At 43.1% G+C, this 20557-nt stretch overlaps 1 protein-coding gene across 1 annotated transcript in view; it reads right to left on the bottom strand.

Annotated features, from left to right (window-relative positions):
• ipo11 (importin 11) overlaps positions 1-20557 on the bottom strand; it is a 196512-nt gene that overhangs the window by 48710 nt on the left and 127245 nt on the right. The window contains exons 23-29 of the mRNA XM_083785031.1: positions 20037-20116; positions 19815-19895; positions 13127-13222; positions 12467-12580; positions 6447-6568; positions 4565-4660; positions 2169-2253 (exon numbers count right to left, since the gene is read on the bottom strand). Coding sequence (XP_083641157.1) covers positions 2169-2253; positions 4565-4660; positions 6447-6568; positions 12467-12580; positions 13127-13222; positions 19815-19895; positions 20037-20116 — 674 coding nt within the window. The remainder of the gene's footprint in view (positions 1-2168; positions 2254-4564; positions 4661-6446; positions 6569-12466; positions 12581-13126; positions 13223-19814; positions 19896-20036; positions 20117-20557) is intronic.

Genomic DNA, 20557 nt, shown 5'->3' with positions numbered 1-20557 from the left:
ACTGAATGAATTACTTAAGATTTGATTTGGCTTTTGTTCTAGACTAGAGGTACTAGACTTTTGATTTATATTGAACTCATTGATTCATTTATACATTTTTAATTTAGTTTTGCTGGTGAAAACCGATTAAACAATTATTTTGAGACCGATACGATACCGATATGGCATTTTCATGGCCGATTCCAATTATGCTACATCTAGAGTACGTATGAAAAGGCCATAAGGTGATAAGGCCGTAAATTGTCGGCATTTAACCTGTTTTAAAGCGCACACTGCCAAGGATGTATGTTGACACAAATTGTGTTTTTTTTTTTTTCATTTTTACACTAGATGTCACTCTTCTTCTCCTATGATTCACTGTTCGAGTCCCATTGAAACCAGAAACCAGGAAATCACAAAACACATCTATCTCTCTTCCTGTTGCATTTTCGATGGACCATATAACACAGGAACGCATGGACTTTAAAGGTAAGGGGGGAAAAAACTATAAGATGGCAGTGAGTGGTAATTTAGGTATTTAACCAAATCCAAGCCATCCATGAGATATCTTGAGGAACGCTGTTATTACCATCTGGGCCATCCACGAGAAACACAAGATTTGATTAAAAAATATATATTATTATTATCTTTTTCCCGCTTATGTGATAAATGAGAACCGACTTTAGGAGCAGACAGGACACACAGCCGAGGCAGATGGAGGCAACTATTCATCAAGAGACAGGGATTGTGTGCAGGAATAAACAGTGACTTCTGTCAGTTGGCAGCTCTTGAAGACACATGCACATTATGCCCAATTGCAACCACAGAACCATGACCACACGCTATGAGCTCTCTAACCTAAGACTGAAAAGATTATGGGAGCCAAATTGGAGCTAATGATTGTGAGATCTCTCCTCTCAATAACACTCTCTTCTAACAGAAATTAATGTACATGTAAGTATAACTAACACACACAAGCACAAGCACAAGAGTACAATGCACCCGAGAGCACAATGCACGCACACACATGTATGCATGCATGCATGCACAGTTTAGTGTAGGAAATAGGAATCAATTAGCTAGGTGACGGTCCCCTGCTCAGACCCACCTGTGGATCCCCAACAACAGCCCTGATTACCAGATAATGACTTGTACCATGCTGATGTTATATAGCACACCCAGTAGTAACAGAGTCTATTGAAAAACATCTTCTATCAATTATTTGGGGTTTCAACCATATACGTACTGGCTGGCTTGGCCATACTGATACTGACCTATTCATTGGATTCATTGCAAACAGACCACTATACTGTAAGTACCCCAACTAGCATCACCACATGGTATGGCAACTGAACAGCAAAGCAATAGAGGGTTGTGAGCTTCCCTCCATTCAGGACATGATCCTATAGCCTTCCCAACCACAGACTATTACAGATGATACATGATCCTATAGCCTTCCCAACCACAGACTATTACAGATGATACATGATCCTATAGCCTTCCCAACCACAGACTATTACAGATGATACATGATCCTATAGCCTTCCCAACCACAGACTATTACAGATGATACATGATCCTATAGCCTTCCCAACCACAGACTATTACAGATGCTGGTGGCTTCGTAGCCACAGAACCAAGGGCAGTAGATTGCTAAACAGCTACTTCCTCCGGACAATCAGGCTCATGAAAGAACAAGCCAGAAAAAAAAGAAAGCTTGGGAGATCTTAATACTGCCCTTGCACACAGCATCTTTTAAGAGCTAAGACCAACGGTCAAACTGATTTTAATGCTGCTGCTATTCTTTGATTATTACTTTGAGGGGAGTGGCAAGGAAATAAAGTAAGTGAGTAACAAAAATCACACCCGTGTGAAGTGAGTGGTGCAACTCCTTGTGGGGGTCCTAGGAACTTCCAGACCCACAGGAACGCGCCCAGGGTGCCAGCCCTGTTCCGGCGAGCCGCCCCGTGTCCGAAACGGTCGAGAAATGAAAGAGTTATCGTGTGGGGGTCCCCGGACCACTGTGTGTGTGTGTGTGTGTGTGTGTCTGTGTGTGTGTGTTAGGCTGCGCAACTGTGACACTTGGTTGTGAAAACCAACAAAACACTATTTTCGTGCTCCGACAGACCCAGCCAGCCAGGGATGCAGGGAAAAAAATGATTTGCAAGAAAGATTTAGCCTGAACTCACCAATTTCTTCCTCTTGTCCTGTTCCGTCGGTGGCTCCTCATCATCGCTTAGCTTGGGTTCCTCAAAATGGCTTATCAGCATGCAGCTGCAAACACATCAACCAAAGCATTCAATCTGACATGAATCCCTTCCCACAACCCTGCACAGCATCAAACAGTAGGCCTGTCACTATTATCACCTAATCACAATTATTTGATATAATAATATTTTTTGCATAACTGTCATAATGATTTCCACTCATACACTGCCAAGGATTACTTTTTCCCCCCAAATGGTGTTTTCTGCCAAGGAGGACTTTTTTAAAAATTATTATTATTTATGCCACAATTTTGTAACCCATTTTTTCACCCAGTGTCAATTATCTAATACACTCCCTCCGCCAACCTGGGGAGAGCAATGGACTGACATCATGCTTCCATGTGTCCAAGCCGCTTCTTTTCACCTGATCCCCTCCCTCAGGCTGGCCAGGGGGAGGCAGTTTAGAGACCAGGATTACTGCCTGTTTTTTGTGAGTGTACTACCCTAGGGGACACGGGGAGAACATGCAAACTCCACACAGAAAGGCCCTTTTACCAACCCCACCCAGGGTATGGGCAAAGATGACGTGGAGGAGAGAACACACCCCCAGCGTTAATGGAACCCAGGACCTTCTAGCTGTGAGGCCACAGCGTTACCGACGGCACAACCATTTCCCCCAGGACGACTTTTATGACTGTCCCACAGGACACGGAGCTAGACACCATTGAAAAATTACTTATTTTTTTACAGTGTTTTTCAGCAAGGCATGCTGTTCTCAACAACTCTGGAACACAAGGTCACACCTGTAGTTTTTCCTTTTTTAATGAATTATTTTGTCTTTATAGCCTTATGTAAAGCAATTTGAAATGACTTTGTATGAAATCTTTTACACAGATAAATTAGCCTTAAATTATGGCTAAGAGCGGAAAAGTACCACACCATGTTTTAACTAATAATATTATCTATAATTTGATTTATATAGCACTTTTGTAAGTACCCAAAGTTGCTTTACATGGTGGAGGGAGGAAACAAAAAAAACACACAAAAAAGTATTAGAAAAAAACACAATTAGTCATGTCAATTTACAATGGCATTTAGCAGACACTCTTAACCCAGAGCGTGTATATAATGAAACTATGCGTATACACTATAGTATACAGTACACTAGTGCTATGTCTACATAAAGTGCTATTTAAGTTACATAACTTGAGCCTACGCATACGCCTGTATGTCGTTAAGGCTAGGGCAAGTGCTATGGGCTAAGATGGAGTCTGAAGAGGTGATTTTCAGACTACGGCGGAAGATTATTGTCAATAGAGTAAAATCTATAAAGAACAGTAGAACAATAGGACAAGGAGGTGCAGTTAGCTGGGGAAACCAATTTTGAAGAGGTGGGTTTTGAGAGGATGGATGGTCTTTTTAATCCACAGGGAGTTTTTCCCCCCCGCTCTCAATCATACAGACGGAACAATGGTGAATGTTTTACACAGTATGACTCATACACACAATAGAGGACCATAAGTCATCAGGGGAGTAAAACTCTCATCTAAAAACTTTGCACAATGCCACACTAAATGTATTCGAAATTCAACTGGCAGCCAGTGCAGGGATGCTAAGATAGGTGTGATGTGATCATATTTTCTTGAACCATTTAAGAGACGGGCAGCGGCATTTTGGACTAACTGGAGACTGTGGATGGATTTCTTTTTAGAGAGAGTTACAGTAGTCTAGGCGGGAGAAGATGAAGGCATTAACTACTTTTGTCAGGTGGTCAGGAATGATTTGATTTTAGAAATATTTTTGAGGTGGTAGAATGAAGATTGGCCTACGTTTCTGACAGTGGGTTAAAAAGAAGTCTTGTGTGAATGGCGATGACTCAGTGCAGTTAACCATGTTGTCTGAATGGGTGTGTTGAACTGGTGTTATTTGTGAGTGAAAGATACAAGAAAGCTTGGACAAAGCAGCTTCGAAGATTGGGTGGGGAGGCATGTGTTACAGTTGCGTCCATGTCTCATCCCAAAGTGAGCCAGTGTCCTCTGTGCCATTTCACACACCATTACTCTGTCAGATTTTCAGAGCCAGCAAAATGTGTCCTGTCAAACTCAAACCACTCACCCTGACTGAACCGTCTCCACCTGCAATCACAATGTTCATGTGATTTAAGTTTTAATGATTTCCATCTCCCCGCTGCTCATCTTCTAACGGCATCACACACACTTCCAACGTTCAATATGCTGTCCTAGTTGTGCTTTGTTTGTTTACTTGCTTGCTTGTTAGTTTTACTTCTAAACACTTGTCTGATGCAGGTGTTGAATTGGCTGATGTCTGCTACATAGTTCTGCAACTGTGGTTTGTAATTAACAGCATGCTGGACTTACTCTTTAAAGGTGGCTGAGTCTGTGTCTTCCGTCATCACGTCATGCAACGCCTCCACACAGATGTTGATGATACCACAGAATTTGTCCTGGATCACACTGAAGAGACAGACAACATGGATATGTTACCAGCCGGATTGGATTATATTTAATGTATTGATCTCAGTGGAGTTATAGTCAAGATAGATAGTACATAATAGGTTCATAAAAAACAAAACAAAAAAATGCATATGGGATAGAACCATTGAAAGTGTGTTTTTAAGTCCCTGATCCCCACCACCGCAGAGGTGGTGGGGATCACTGCACATGATCCTACCAGCTGGGGCGGCAGGAGTAGGACAAAGGCTCTACGTCTACGGTTGGGACTTCTCACTGCCACGTGAGTCAGTAGCAGGATACAATAGAGGTGACAACACAGAATGTGTGTGGAGAGGACCAACATACACCCTATGGTGTACTACCATAGGGGACACAGGGAGAACATGCAAACTCCACACAGAAAGGCCCTTTCGCCAACCCCACCTAGGGTACGGGCGCTGCTGACGCGGAGGAACACGCCACCCACAGAGTTCCCAGCAGGAATCGAAACCGGGACCTTCTAGCTGTGAGGCGACAGTGCTACCGCCCGTGCCCCCTTCATATTTATTTTACGGTAAGATGATGCGTGGTAACACATCATCTCTGGCACGCCTGCAACTTTTCAGTAATGCATCACCACCTGTTAATACCCAGAGAATGTAACACGCACTGCTGAGCACCTCTGCTCTGCCCACCAATCTCCTGATAATACGGCTGCCGACCTGGAAGCCATGGCAACCACTGCGTGTGTGTCATATTAAAGATCCCTTATTGCGTGGGAGGACGCGCATGTCAATTCTAATTCCATCCAGCCCAAAGCTTCTCCTCCCTTTACTATTGAATAGTTACGTACTGTACGTACAGTAGCACCCCTCAGTTAATCTTCAGAGACACAGAATGCACAAACTTCTCGCCATATTCAACTACTGTTATGTGCACATGGCCAGTGTCAAGATATATTACTTTGTGCTGGCAAAACCATAGTTTTCAGTCACCTTCTGTGACTGAATCAAACGGTAGAAACTATAGTAAAAAGGAAAGAAGAGAAGAGAAAACAGCCACTTGAAGTCCATTCCCCCTATCTAATGCCACCGTCAGAAATAATACTGAAACACCAAAAGGATGATCTTACAGTACCGGTACTTGACATTATGGCTTCCTGATTTCCCCACTCCTTCAGTAAGTACTAAATGGGTTTGATGTGTTATTAATAGCACGGCATATTTATCTTAAAACATGTTGCCAGGAAAGAAATGTTGGTGGTGTAAATATGCAAATGTGCCATGTAATTATCTGAAATGTCATCAAAGGATCTGAAATGGAAGATGTATGTAAAGTGGATTTTATTCATCACGTGGATCATTAAGCAGTGAGTGACAGAGAGAGAGAGAGAGAGAGAGAGAGAGAGAGAGAGAGAGAGAGAGAGAGAGAGAGAGAGAGAGAGAGAGAGAGAGAGAGAGAGAGAGAGAGAGAGAGAGAGAGAGAGAGAGAGCATGCTCACAGTGACATCTTGTGAATTTGTCATTTTTCAGTGAAGAAGTTTGGCAGAAGTAAATACCAGTGGACCTACTATCAAAAGTGTAGCAACTCATAGCCGGGGTACTCTGTCAATTAACTGTATAGGCATTTCAGGATTTTGTGTAATGTGTGACTTCATGCACATAGTGGCATGAGCTGCGAATGTGCTACCTTTGTAGGGACAGAGACATACCTGTACCTGCACGTACATACAGACAAACCTTGTCCCCCCCCCCCCCCCCACCTACTGTATATACCAGGCCCTCTAGATATTAAAAGTAGGCATTACCTGTTGTCAGATGGTAGGAGGGAGAGGAGGGCCAGGGAAGACAGCTTCCTTCTCTCTGGCTGAGTGATGTTGTCCATGCGGTCCACCCACATCTCTATCACGCTACCCAACAACTGGTCCATCTGGAACAGTCGGGGAGGTCAGTGGGGTTTGATGCAGGAGAGTGAACGTGTGGAAAAGAAAGGCAGTAAGGGACAAGCAGTGGAGCAGAGGAGAGCGAATGAGATAAAACGTAAGCAACGGAGAGAGAGAGAATCATTAACGGATACAGTAGCTGTGGAGCAGTATATCAGTAAGCTAATGGCTGACTGTGGACTCATAAGCTCGTAACATAATGGCTGCAATGCTGTGGGAACCTCGGGTTCCCCAAACACGTGTCAGCTCCTGAAGCTCTCGCCAACATCTGAAATTCTGCTCCTATATTTATTCTAGTTTTACAGTGAGGTTAGCCAACTTTATATTCTTTTTGGCATTAGACACAACCAGTAAAGCAAGAGCGGGTCATTTGTCCGTCATTGGAACTCTTGCTCACATTTTATGTCAATTAGTGCTTTTCCACAGCAATATAGAATGGCAATAGATGATAACTGCTCCAATTGCATTTCCATTTGGTTCACTTTGGTACAGAACAACTGTTTAAACTGTGCCAATTCTTAGAATGATGATGATTATAATTATTATTAATATATTTTTATTTTATTATTTTATTATTTATTTTATTTTATTTTTGTACAGTTCACTAACTGTGCTAAACATGGCCAAAGTGTGCCTGTGTGAGGGCTTAAATATGTAAGTATGCAATAATTGGAACAGTAGGGAACCACAATGACCTGTGAGTTAACAAACAAGAGTCTGCTCCAAATGCATGTCTGATGATGTTATTTACTACTGCTGGACAGTCGTGATGAGACCAAATATTTACAAATCCTCAACTATGCACAGAAGACTACAGTCATTTCCACCTGTAGGCAGTAGACGCTCATTCAAGTATTAGCTATGACAGTTCTCAGCTCTGAGCTCAACAATATCCACGCTCTCTGATAACAATCTGTCAATACACCTGGGAAAAACAATCTATTATTTTTGCATCTAAAGTCAACGTCAGTAAGTCTGAAGACTTTACGGTCACAGCTGGTAACCATGTAATCGCAATGAAAGAAAAGGTAACCTAATCGGGGCCAGGTATTTTTCGGTCTTATTTGAGTTGTCCCTGTTGAGCACCGAGCTCTTCTACCTTCAACTGGCTGAAGCGTGTTGGGACTCTTTGTAGCTGTCAAACGACTTCACTAGAGTGAGTGATGTCCATGGGTATAACACTGGAAGGAGCACTAGAGTGAGTGATGTCCATGGGTATAACACTGGAAGGAGCACTAGAGTGAGTGATGCCCATGGGCATAACACTGGAAGGAGCACTAGAGTGAGTGATGCCCATGGGCATAACACTGGAAGGAGCACTAGAGTGATGATGTCCATGGGCATAACACTGGAAGGAGCACTAGAGTGATGATGTCCATGGGCATAACACTGGAAGGAGCACTAGAGTGATGATGTCCATGGGCATAACACTGGAAGGAGCACTAGAGTGAGTGATGCCCATGGGCATAACACTGGAAGGAGCACTAGAGTGAGTGATGCCCATGGGCATAACACTGGAAGGAGCACTAGAGTGATGATGTCCATGGGTATAACACTGGAAGGAGCACTAGAGTGAGTGATGTCCATGGGTATAACACTGGAAGGAGCACTAGAGTGAGTGATGCCCATGGGCATAACACTGGAAGGAGCACTAGAGTGAGTGATGCCCATGGGCATAACACTGGAAGGAGCACTAGAGTGATGATGTCCATGGGCATAACACTGGAAGGAGCACTAGAGTGATGATGTCCATGGGCATAACACTGGAAGGAGCACTAGAGTGATGATGTCCATGGGTATAACACTGGAAGGAGCACTAGAGTGAGTGATGCCCATGGGCATAACACTGGAAGGAGATCATCTGTATCCAATCAATCAATCAATGGTTCAGACTAATTGTGTGAACCGACGTGGATCAGCACGCAGCACCTTCACTATTTCAGTGTGAAACTGGGCCCAATCAATCATTTGTATATTATTTCCCCATCGTCTGTTATATACAAAGACCTTATCCACAACTTGTGACAGCAAGGCAGAAAATAGCTTTCAAATCATGTGTCATACACCAATATCTGAAAATAGATGAAGATATACATATTTGAATGTCTTTAAAACAAGAAGCTGAGAAAAAGCCTGTCAAAGATCTGTTGTCTCAAACCTCTTTAAATGCTGACGAATGCCAGAAGGGTTGATGACTGTGACTGGCTGACACACTGAAGACTGCTGCTGAAGTGAGTTTAAATGTTCCTTGATCTTGCACCTCTCACAGCAGTGAGAAGGACTACTTCACTAAATTAGACTAATTAGACTAATTCTAAAATAAGTATTTTGTGATCCTAAAACTGCTTGTTTGTTATATTCAGTAGATTCTTGTCAAATTGTCACATTTTGTGGCACATGATGACATCAAACACTGTTGTTGCTGGAAACTGTTGAGATAGTCAATTAATTTTATAATTATGTGTACTATTCCTTACCCGTTCAAAGATAGATCATAGCCTATTATTGAACCCGTCGCTGCTCTGCGTGTTACGCAGCTGTGTGAAGTTGTGGCATTCTGTGACCTGCATAATGGAGGCGACGTGAGGTAACTGAATTCGATAGGCAACCAACCTGGGGCGACAGGCCATCATTTGCCACCCCCACTCTCTGGAACCCAACCCACAACAATGCAGCCCCCACCATATCTTTTGTGTTCTTGGTTTTCACCATCTTTCTTTAACATTGTTTTTTGTCTCCACCAGGCCGAAGGCATGTGGGGAGAGTATGTTTTGCACTCCGTCCGTCCGCGTGTCCGTCCGTGTGTCCGTGTGTCCGTGTGTCTGTGAACAGCTAATCTCGGCCACCGTTAACCCGGTCGATGCCATATTTTGCACACACACTCCCTGGATGCCAACCATGAACCTCTGCCCCAAACTTTCCAGAACGGCCTGTTATAGCGCCACCAGGAGGCCGCTTTGTGCAAAACAAGTTTTTCGATGACATATTTTGCACACACACTCCCTGGATGCCAACCATGAACCTCTGCCCCAAACTTTCCAGAACGGCCTGTTATAGCGCCACCAGGAGGCCGCTTTGTGCAAAACAAGTTTTTGCACAGTACACCTACAGATTTTGTCCAAACATCACGCAAATTGGTACACAGTCTCTCTAGAGCCATTCAACGAAACGGGTCTTTCAGATTTATCAGACTCCATCCTGATTGGTTAAGATTGCCTTCCAAAGTTCACAGGAGTGCTCAGTTTCAAACAAAATGCTGCAAATCATGAACACATCGCGTGATTTCCGTGAAATTGTGCACCCACATTCCCACTAGGCCGAGGACAAAATGCCACATGAACAATTTCAACTCAGCCTCAAGGTGGCGCTATAACTGGCCGAAAAGTGTTTTTACCTCTAACTGCACGGATCTGTGGATAACCTGGTGGAGACCTGTGCCCGGAAGGGCACTTTTTCTAGTTTTCCCTGTGAAGCACTTGAACTGCACTTGTTGTCTGAATTGCCCTATATAAATCAAGCTTGTTTGAAAATGAAGCTCGATTGATCTTCAAAACCGCCCTCAAAAGCCCACCTCTTCAGACTCACCTTCCCCAGCCAATTCTGTCTTTTCACCTCTCTATTTATAACTGCCTTTAGTTTCCTTCTTTAGCCCGTTTCTTTTAAATATTTATAGGTTATAGGTTGTTTTTTTTTGGGGGGGGGGGCTCTACTTCTGCACCATACTCCTTGCTGTTTCGCGCATGCGCGCTGCCGTTCACTTCCTTGTTCACGGCAAGGAAGCTCTTAGAAGGAAGTGAAGTGGTCACGTGACTGGGCTGCGCCATGACACTTTCATGGACACTTTCACGGGAGCCAAACTACACCCGGAAGTTCGGCAGAATGCACTGGAGTCAATGAGAGCTCAGTGACCAGCTCATGAACAAACATTATTTATGAATGACTGAGACCTTTTGTAAAGTGATCGCTTCTGGAAAATAAAATAATATATATAACACGTTATTTTAGGCTGTCTTATTTTTTTATGTGCATACTACTTAATGTGATTTTTTCAATGAGCAGAGAGCAGCCCAGGCAGAAAACTTACTATGTGCTCTTCTATAAATACCTCAATAAAAATAAATAGTTATTAAGTCGAAAAACAACCACTCGGAAAAAACGTGTGATATCACTTATGTCTTCTTTCATATTCCTGAACCAATTATATGACAAAGCTCGCAATCGTTCATGTATAATGTTTGTTATGAGCTGGTCCAGCCGGCTCCATTCACTGCCATGTATTTATTGCACTACTGGTGTGAGTTTGGCTCCCATGAAAGTGTCCATGAAAGTGTCATGGCGCAGCCCAGTCATGTGACCACTTCACTTCCTTCTAAGAGCTTCCTTGGTTCACGGCTCAGAAAGAATGCCTCGTATCTCCTCATCTAGGGAGCTCTCCATGGTTCTGACCAGATGGGCATACTTCGGTCTTCATTTCTGACTTCAACAAGCCTCTCGTTTGGAATATTGTGACATTGTGAGGTAAAGACGGAACCTCATGCCTCCCGGTTTTTGTACGGAACGGAAGGGGTGGGGCGTGGGGGCTTTCAGAGTAAAAGCTTCCATATGTTCCCGGCACCCCCGAGCTCCTATTTTTTAAGTGGTGCAAACCACTTCTACATCCAGCTTACAATGCCCTGTACGTGTTTGTGTGTGTGTCTGTCTGTGTGAGCATGGAACGAGAGAAGTATGTGACATGGCTGCCACCTGCTGGACGCACGGGAGTTGCACCACTTGGTTCACACTGGTGTGATTTTAAAGAAATCCTGGCGCTCTGTGTTTTTAACAGTTGGCCATCACTAATTGGGTCTAACCTGGGCATAGTCCTTAACGACCCCAGAGAATCTGATGACTTTTATCTCGGGTTCTTTGACTCTGTAGTCGAGCCACAGATACTCCGGGGACAAAACCTTGGAGGGTTTATTGATGTACATGAATCTGTTGAGGTGGCTCTCCTCCTGCCACGCTGCTTCTATTCCCTGCTGGGCGTCCAGATCAAAGTTGTGGCGGCAAGTGGACACCAGATCCTGGACGTAAGGCAGCTCGTAGTAGTAGTAGTCCCCTTCGTGAGGGGCCATGTAGGCCCACCTCTTCAGACTCACCTTCCCCAGCCAATTCTGTCTTTTCACCTCACCTCTCCTTCTTTAGCCAGTTTCTTTTAAATATTTGTTTTGCTTTAATAAAGTTTTGTTTTGTCTTTTTGGACCTATAAAAGGTGCTTTATAAGTTTGATGTATTATTAGAACTAGTCCATACCCGTTGTGAGATATCCCCCCCCCCCCCCCCCCCCTTGTGGCCATGGGGGGTACTGTGCCCGGGTGCGTTTGTAATTGACTAATCAATTCATTAATAATCATTAATGTGTCAAATCGAAAAAAGGGCTTCGTTACGCCCTCCGCATGCATATGGTCAATGCCTGTGTGAAATTGGTGATTGGTGCAGGCAGTAAGGAGTTACGGCAGTGTTACGGCAGTGTTTCTGACAGACACACACACACACACACACACACACACACACACAGACACACACTCAGACATTGTTAGAATTATAGTATGATGATGATGATAGTATGATGATGATGACAAGGTTAATGCCATTGTTGATTGGTTCATGATGTGAAATCTCTCTGATTGGTTCACACACTACTTTGGTCTGATTTGAGGATATAAAATGGTGCCATGTTTCTCTCACATAAAATCTGTCTATGATCACTATCATTCTTCAATATATATTGACCAAAAATCTGTGCTAAAATTGGATGTTAACCGATTCCCTGCCAAGGAACAAACTTAAAAAAAAAGAGAGAAAGAAATAAATGGGCTGAATGTCATGTTACTGATGAGTCTTACCTCCTGGTTGCACTCAGAGGCCATCTGAGTGAGCAGAGAGGAGAAAAAGCTGGAGTTCTGGAGCAGGACTCGACCCAAGATACCTAGGTAGGTGGACATCACCACCGGGTACCTCTGAACAACACAAACACACAATCCATAAGAGACCTTTTACAGAGAGAACATGCCAGGAGTAATGACAAAAATTAGGAGCCGGTCAATCAATAATAATATACATATATGTAGCCCCTCTAAAACAGAGGACGACAAATGGGTGATTCTTGACAAAGACAACAAGTGGCCTCCGTAAAAAAAAAAATCAAAGTCACCCCCTACAACACCCCTCCCCCTGCACACGTCATTTCTCTTTTTTTCCCTTTTTTAACTGCATTGAAATTATGATAATTAATTTTCTCTTTTTCATAAAAGTGTATATTTGTAAGTCATTAAATTGAATGGTATGTTATGAAACTTTTGAATTACGTCATGAATTGAAAATGGAGGACCGTTTTCTGGATCTATCAAGTAACAGTTTTTGTATTGACCTGTACTTTGGTTTGAAATGTACCCATTCTGCATACTGTGAAATACAATTTACAATCAATCAATCAATCAGTCAATCTAGCTAGACCAGTTCATTGTTGTAAAGAAACGTGAAACACAGACATGTTATAAACATACTTCTCCATCCACAATGCCTCTGAAGACAGCAGGCAGCAGGGGTTGGAACATGTGGGCACCCAGTATGGGGCTAACCTTTAGCGCTATCTCCACCACCTAGAAGACAGCAAGTTGGTATAACAATGGTTGGTACACAATGGTACAGTATAACACATTTAAAGAGTCAAACAGATGAATGAACCAGCGAGGGGAAGTGAGGCCATGCAGTTGAGCCAGGAAAAAAAGAGAGAAAGGAACAGTAAAAAGAAAAAAGAAATGAAACAAAGAAACAAAAAGGGGTCAGAGATTATGTTAAACTAGAAGGATGCTATTTGAGGAAGAAAAGTGTCAGAGGACAAGTTTCATGTAAAATCCTGCATGTGTTCAATTGACTCTGAAAGTGTAGAAATGTAACCAAATATAAAATAATAATGGACAGTGGACACTTATGGGTCCACCGTACATTACGTACTTGCTCTCTGGAGAGTAGGAAAAATCCTTCCTCTAACTGAAGGACTAACCTACTCTCCATTTACAGTAAACTACACACTATGTTATGTTGACTCTTTCTCCCAAACAAACAATATAAAGGCAACATGCAGGTGACACAAGATTAGATGAATTCACGTGGGGAAAAACAACAACTGTGAGTGAGGGCGACATCATAGGATGCATCCTCCTATTTCCGAAAGGAAAAAGGTCACTCCTGATTGGCAGTCAACAAGCCAATTAACGAGGTGAGACTTCTCTGTGTGCTGGCATTAGCTAAAGAGACAGCTGGACCCTGTGCACTCCCCTTCCAGCCATTATTAACACATGGAAGCATGTCTGGCATAAGGATGTCACAGCAGGGTGTCCCAGGCACTTTCAGTTTAATCATTTCATTTTTTAACATACTTTATGTTTAACATAAAGAGGTAAAATATTGCCTTTGCCATGATAAAAATGCAATACTGCACATACTCTTCTACGTCATCGTGGTCAGGTAGATATTACATTTATTTTGTAATACACGAGTCCGATATTCATTCATTACCATTTAAATGACGGCTTTTATTTAGCCTGCAGTCTTGACATTGAACGCAACCATACTGACACCTGCCATTTTACAGAGCTATTATGAAGTCTGAATAAATATAAAAGCTATTGCACGGGAGACACGTGTGTGTGTGTGTGTGTGTGTGTGTGTTTGTGATTTGTAACTTGTAAGTGACTACAACATGCATTGATACAACTTTAATTTGTTGAATTTTGGAAAATGTTTCGTTTTTCATACGTGTTTTACTCCCCTATCGATATCAAGTTTACCCTGTATGGTGACTCGACATGGTATCTCCCACATTTTGTTTACGTTGGCTCCGTGTGCATCTTTAGGGTCTTTTTAGTGTGCGGGAGCACTCAGCAGCAGGACGCTGTGCGTAACGACCATGATCATCACAGTGATATCACATCAGACGTCGTAGAGTGGAGAATGGAGATCATAAGACAAATGATGATGATGATGCCAACAGCAGCAGGCAGTTAAAAGGACCGTTGAATGCGTGCGTGTGCAAAAAGAACAGAACTACAAGCTAACAATGCGACACCATGCCAGCAGAGAGAGAGAGCGGGAAAGAGAGAGAGATGGGGGGGGTGGGGGAGACCCAAGAAAGAGCAGAGCACATAAAAATACATATAAACACATTCTTCGGCCAAATCTCATTTAAAAAAATATTTAGAGTATAATTAAAGTAATGTTTGGACCATTGGAATCTTAAACAGATGTTCCAGATTAAAGTAATTAGCATATATGCCTGCAGCTGTGCAACATCCACAGAGCAAGTCCGAAGAGTTCAAACCATAAAATGACATGTAGATGTGGATCTTCATTCTTCAGCCAAAATGTTATGATTAGGCATTCACGCCTTCTCTGCATGCATTCTCTGTTCTCAACCCCTGGATTAATTCTTCAAAATAATGACCTAATCAGAGGCAGAGAGATAGAGCATGCTATTTGTGGTCGCGTGACCATGATAGGACCTGTAACCGACGGTGAATGGAACAGTAATACACACACTCATGCATACGGACATACACACCTATACTCATACGTACATACGGACATAGACACACAGGGACACACACGGCAAATCATAGGAGCGTTGTCACCGCTCAAAAAGTATAGGCCTTAAATGGTTCAAATAAAGCTTGAAAGGAGGAAAACCCTGGCATGATGGATCATTTTCCACAGTGCTACAGTACACGCAAGGCGAACTGTGCCTGATGCAATGAAAGGACAGAGTAAAACTGCTAAGAATTGCTACACGTACGTGTGTGTGTGTACACTTTACATGATCTCCCTTGAGCAGCAAATGAACACAGTGATTACCCTGATCCTATTGTCCCCGGGGTGACGGGGTGTGCGTGCACCTCATGGTAAGCTGCTGTGTTTCTAGGCTCTTGTAAGTTGGATGTGTTGTTCTGGTTCTCCTCTGCACAAAGAGGATTAGAGGATGCCAGATGTGCAGTGATGCCTTGGAGCCTTACAAGGCCCACACCTCAGAGGACTGAGGACTCTGTACGCATAAAACTGCTGAAAGACACACGCATGCACGTACCCGTGAACGCACACAGGCAAACTGTCTGTTCTCTGGAAAAGGGTGCATTTTTTGTATGGATATACATATACAGTACATATAGATTGCACAACTTGTAAATTGAAACCTGGCAACGGCCCAGTACCCCAGGGCCATGATGAAAACAAATTGCCATAATCACAGGCAACTAGCTTTTACAAAGGCAAAGTAATAGCCTGGAACTCTCTGAGGTTACATTTTGCTCAGCTCAGCATCATATACAAAAGTGAACACAGTTTGCCTGGCACGGCCAGACTAATATCACTGCGTAGATAATAGATATTAGTCTGGAATCTCTGTGTGGAACCTGCATTCCATTAAAAGCAATCCCTCTGGTGATAAACCTGCCACATATTTGGCCCTGATTGGTTCCTCACTACTTTGGAGGGAGTGGAGTGCAATCACAACTTCAACAGTGCCAGACCAAATTTGCCAATGGGTTTGCTATGGCAGATTTGTCTGGTTTCCAGGCTAAACACAGTTCACATCTACAGTAGGGTCATATAGGCTCACCCTGTAGTGCAGGGATACTCAAATAGTGGGCCACATTACAAAAATGGCAAGGGGCCAGCTGACAACATTAATGATACAAGTGCAATGTGCATTCTTTTAAGGCTTGACCTTCCATTTCTACTCTGTCAATGACACAATTTGTAATCAAAGTAATTTGCTACAATTTCTCTCTTTTGAATAATTCTGTGCAATTTATAGCAAATTCAACACAAACACTGTTTCCATAAAACAAACATCTGTATTGGCAGATACTCAAAATCAATCGGATCAGAACAAAAAAAGAGTGACATCCCTATAGTGCTGCAAATATGTTGTTTTCCTCCATTTATATGAAGAAATAATACAGTACACTTTCCCCGGGAGCATACAATATAGTCAGTTGCCTAAGAGCCTTGCTACGCATAGTGTATTACCAATGTTCTCAAGCTGTTCTGCCCCTGTCAGCAAAGATACATGTGGGTGATATAAATTTGAGGAAAAAACGTCTGACTTTCCCACTGATGCCAGGGAACCAGAGTGTAACGATTATGGTTGCACATGCGCCCACAAATCTATCAAGTACAAATACACTTTTTTAAATTGGGTGCACTGGTGTACCAATTAATTTAGTGCCTCTTGTCAAAAACAGAGGCTGTGTTTACACTGTCAGACCAAAAGTGGTGACCTACTGAAAAACTTTGTTACACACAAGCAATCTGCGACTCCACGTTGTTGTTCACAGACACAAGGTTGTTCATTTATCGTTTCATGTAATTGTAACATGTTAATTGTATGTACACAGGATCAGATTCATTGTTGATTAAAACGGCAACAGCTGGGATCAAAATGTTTGGATATGTCACGTTGTAAACAGGAATCTCTCCAACTCATTGTTATTGCGTGTGTGTGTGTGTGTGTGTGTGTGTGTGTGTGTGTGTATATATCTTGTTGCTATATTTATTTGGTTGCTAAGCTTCTACATCAGTCATTTTCGGTGTGTGACACAGGCTTGCAGGTATAAACACCCTATACTTAAACTTTGTACCTTATTGATTTCAGTTGTTCACAACATAGCAACACCGTGGCCTTTCTTGTTAGAGTAACTTACTTGTTTCTTATCAACCTCTCAGCAAAGGTTAAAAAAGCAACAACAATTGTTAATTGATGGGATGATGCTTTGAAGCAAATTAGCGTCTATGAACTGTATCTTTTAAGAGAGTAAAAAAAAAAGCAAACATTTGCTCATGTACTACACCACACTTTGAGCCTACGGCAAAGCAGGGAACCAACTTCCCCCTCTCCTTTAGTTACTCCTCAGTCACCTTGAACCAACTCCCCCCTCTCCTTTAGTTACTCCTCAGTCACCTTGGCACCTGATGAACCAACTCCCCCCTCTCCTTTAGTTACTCCTCAGTCACCTTGGCACCTGATGAACCAACTCCCCCCTCTCCTTTAGTTACTCCTCAGTCACCTTGGCACCTGATGAACCAACTTCCCCCTCTCCTTTAGTTACTCCTCAGTCACCTTGGCACCTGATGAACCAACTCCCCCCTCTCCTTTAGTTACTCCTCAGTCACCTTGGCACCTGATGAACCAACTTCCCCCTCTCCTTTAGTTACTCCTCAGTCACCTTGGCACCTGATGAAGCATTGGCATGCCCAAAGACCGCTCTTGACATCAAGAAATAATTTAAAGGAACTGGCAGGGTGGAAATAACACTACCATCTCCCATAGACGCCCCATGCCTGAAGAAGTAACCCTGCGGCAAAGTGAAGGTGTACTGCAACTTTCTAGACACAGGCAGAGTGTGATAACAGCCATTTATATTTGTTTAAACCTAGAACAATGTTGGTGTAAGTAGGAGATTCAATGGGCAATTCATATTTTTATATATGCCGATTGCTAATTCAAAACTAAAAGTCAAGTCGAGATCTGAGAGCTTCCTGGTTGCCTAGGGGGCTTTTCTGCCCAGGCAGTGATAGAAGGGTAAACTGTACACCATCTGGGTAATTGTAGCCCCATTCGCCTTGGCTCAGCTTTCCCAAGCTGGCACATCCTGTCAATTCAGGTGTGGTTATTTAACTACAATATAATAACTAAATACTAGTTGGTGTACTGTATATACAGGTCTATTTCATTCAGTACTTCTCCACCTCTGTTTCTCTGCTGTTACTTGAGTTGACTTCCTTTCGGGGTGCTGGCTCCCTGAGCCTAATTCCGATTGGCTAATGGCTAGTTCCTCCTGCACCAAAGCTCAGGGTTTGGGAGGTGTGACACTTCTCCATTTACTGTCCCTCTTCACGGCACTAAGGGAACGCAAACGCTAATTTGCAGAGACTATAAAACATTTTAGTTTTGCTGGCCGATGTGAATGGGGCATAAACACTACAGTGCCAGAGCTCCTATATTCCAAACTCTGCCTGGACCTGAAAGCTCTGTCAGTGGATTACTGACTTAGTGAGTGAGGCACAGACCCACAGGGCCGATGAGCCTCCCCGCGTCCGAAACGGTAGAGAAATGACAGAGTTACCGTGTGCCGGTCCCTCTACTGTACCCTCTACTGTACTGTACTGTACTGTACTGGCACACCCGAAATCATCAAATATACAGTTAATATGTGTGTGTGTGTGTGTGTGTTAGGTTGCGCACAGGTGGTGAAAAGAAAACATGCTGTTTTCGTGCTCATACCCAGACACCCACCCACCCACACATAGCTCCGTAAGGGAGTGGTTGCACCACTAGAGGTACTAGCAAATGTAGTCCATGCGGTTTTCAAGCACCTGCAAAACAGTGTTAGTGAAGACAGTGTGTGTAGGACTTACATCATATCCTCTGTACCTCCAGGCTAAGGGATACAATATCATGCATATGGAGTGGAACTAACCAATCAGGCTTAAGGTGTCTGTCTGGTGGATGGGCTCTACTTCAGAGCATGTTATTTGACGTACAGCGGTTTTACGAATCGTGAACATACTTGGCCAATAAATAACAGTGACTCTGAACAGCTCACCGAATGAAGAGACATACATATGTACTTGGCACAAGCTGGTCTAAAACAAATTACCTTGGTTTAAGAGCCTGTATAACTATAAAGACGCACACGCACACACACACACACACACACACACACACACACACAGATGAACCATTTCTAGATGCCATGGAAAACACATTACAAGTCATGCCAGCTACACCAAATTGATGATGGCTGTTGGGGTACAGAAAGAGAGAACAGAGTGGGACTTGGAAGACAGACTGTGAGATAAAGCAGGCATTATATATGTGTATGAGCAGAGCAGACAACATTAATAAGGGGGAGGAAATCATAAGTGTGTAATTTGTTTTAGAATAGTTAGCAGTAGCGAGAATAGTAAGCCCCTTGGAGAAATTCAATCTGGTATCAATCAAGTGTTAATTGAGGCGAGACATGCTCAGAAAATAAATAAAGCAATGATGGTGGATGACAAGCACTGCGGATTGACAGCGAGGTATATAACAGGAGTGAGATGGAAATGAATGGAGGGAATGAGGCTAAACGAAAAAGAAATAAGATAAGCCCAAGTAAGAAAGTGATGGGGAGAAAAGGGAGGTAGAGACTGTACCTTGAGCACCTGGACCTGTCCCTCGTTGGTGATGTCTTTGAGTAGATCACAGAAAGCTCGACACAGGCCTTCTGCATAGTTCTGGGAAAACAACAACAAAGTCATACACAATCCCACTCATCTTTGATGTGAGTGTTTGCGTACAGATCCATCTGTGCCAGACGTTGTGAATTAGCATCGCTGCATCCGTTTGATTATTTTTATTCAGGCATCGTGTCTCACCTGCAGAAACTCTGTGGCAGACAAGTACATGTAGGCGTTGACGATCTGGTAGCAAGTCCTCAGGTTCTCAGAGCTCAACCCTGAAAAACAGCAACATATGCTTCACATTACTGAGAGATCTGATGGAGGTCGGGAAAGGAAGGATGGATCAAACACACACCAAAAGGAAAAGCCTATGTCACATGTGCTTACAGACACTCATCTCAAATACCTGTAAATGTCTCTATTATGCAAGGTCTGTGATGGCCTGATAGCATGATATAGCAATAAACACGACTCATGTCCAAGGAAATTGGTATCAGACGTCCTGAGATTGACGTCACTGGGCAGATTCCTGCGACCTTTTGATGATTGGGCAGATCTGTTATGCGACATGGTACATCGATGGCATATGCTAGACTCTAGCATATGCCATCGATGTACCATTGCCAACCTCTAGCAGCTAGAGGTTGCTAATAACATACCATTATTGCATGACGTCACCGTTATGCAATAATTGGGGACGACGTTACATTGCGTCA

This window comes from Protomyctophum parallelum (assembly GCF_964188405.1).
Source record: "Protomyctophum parallelum genome assembly, chromosome: 15".
Classification (NCBI taxonomy): domain Eukaryota; kingdom Metazoa; phylum Chordata; class Actinopteri; order Myctophiformes; family Myctophidae; genus Protomyctophum; species Protomyctophum parallelum.
This window is presented reverse-complemented; position numbering and strand designations above follow the sequence as displayed.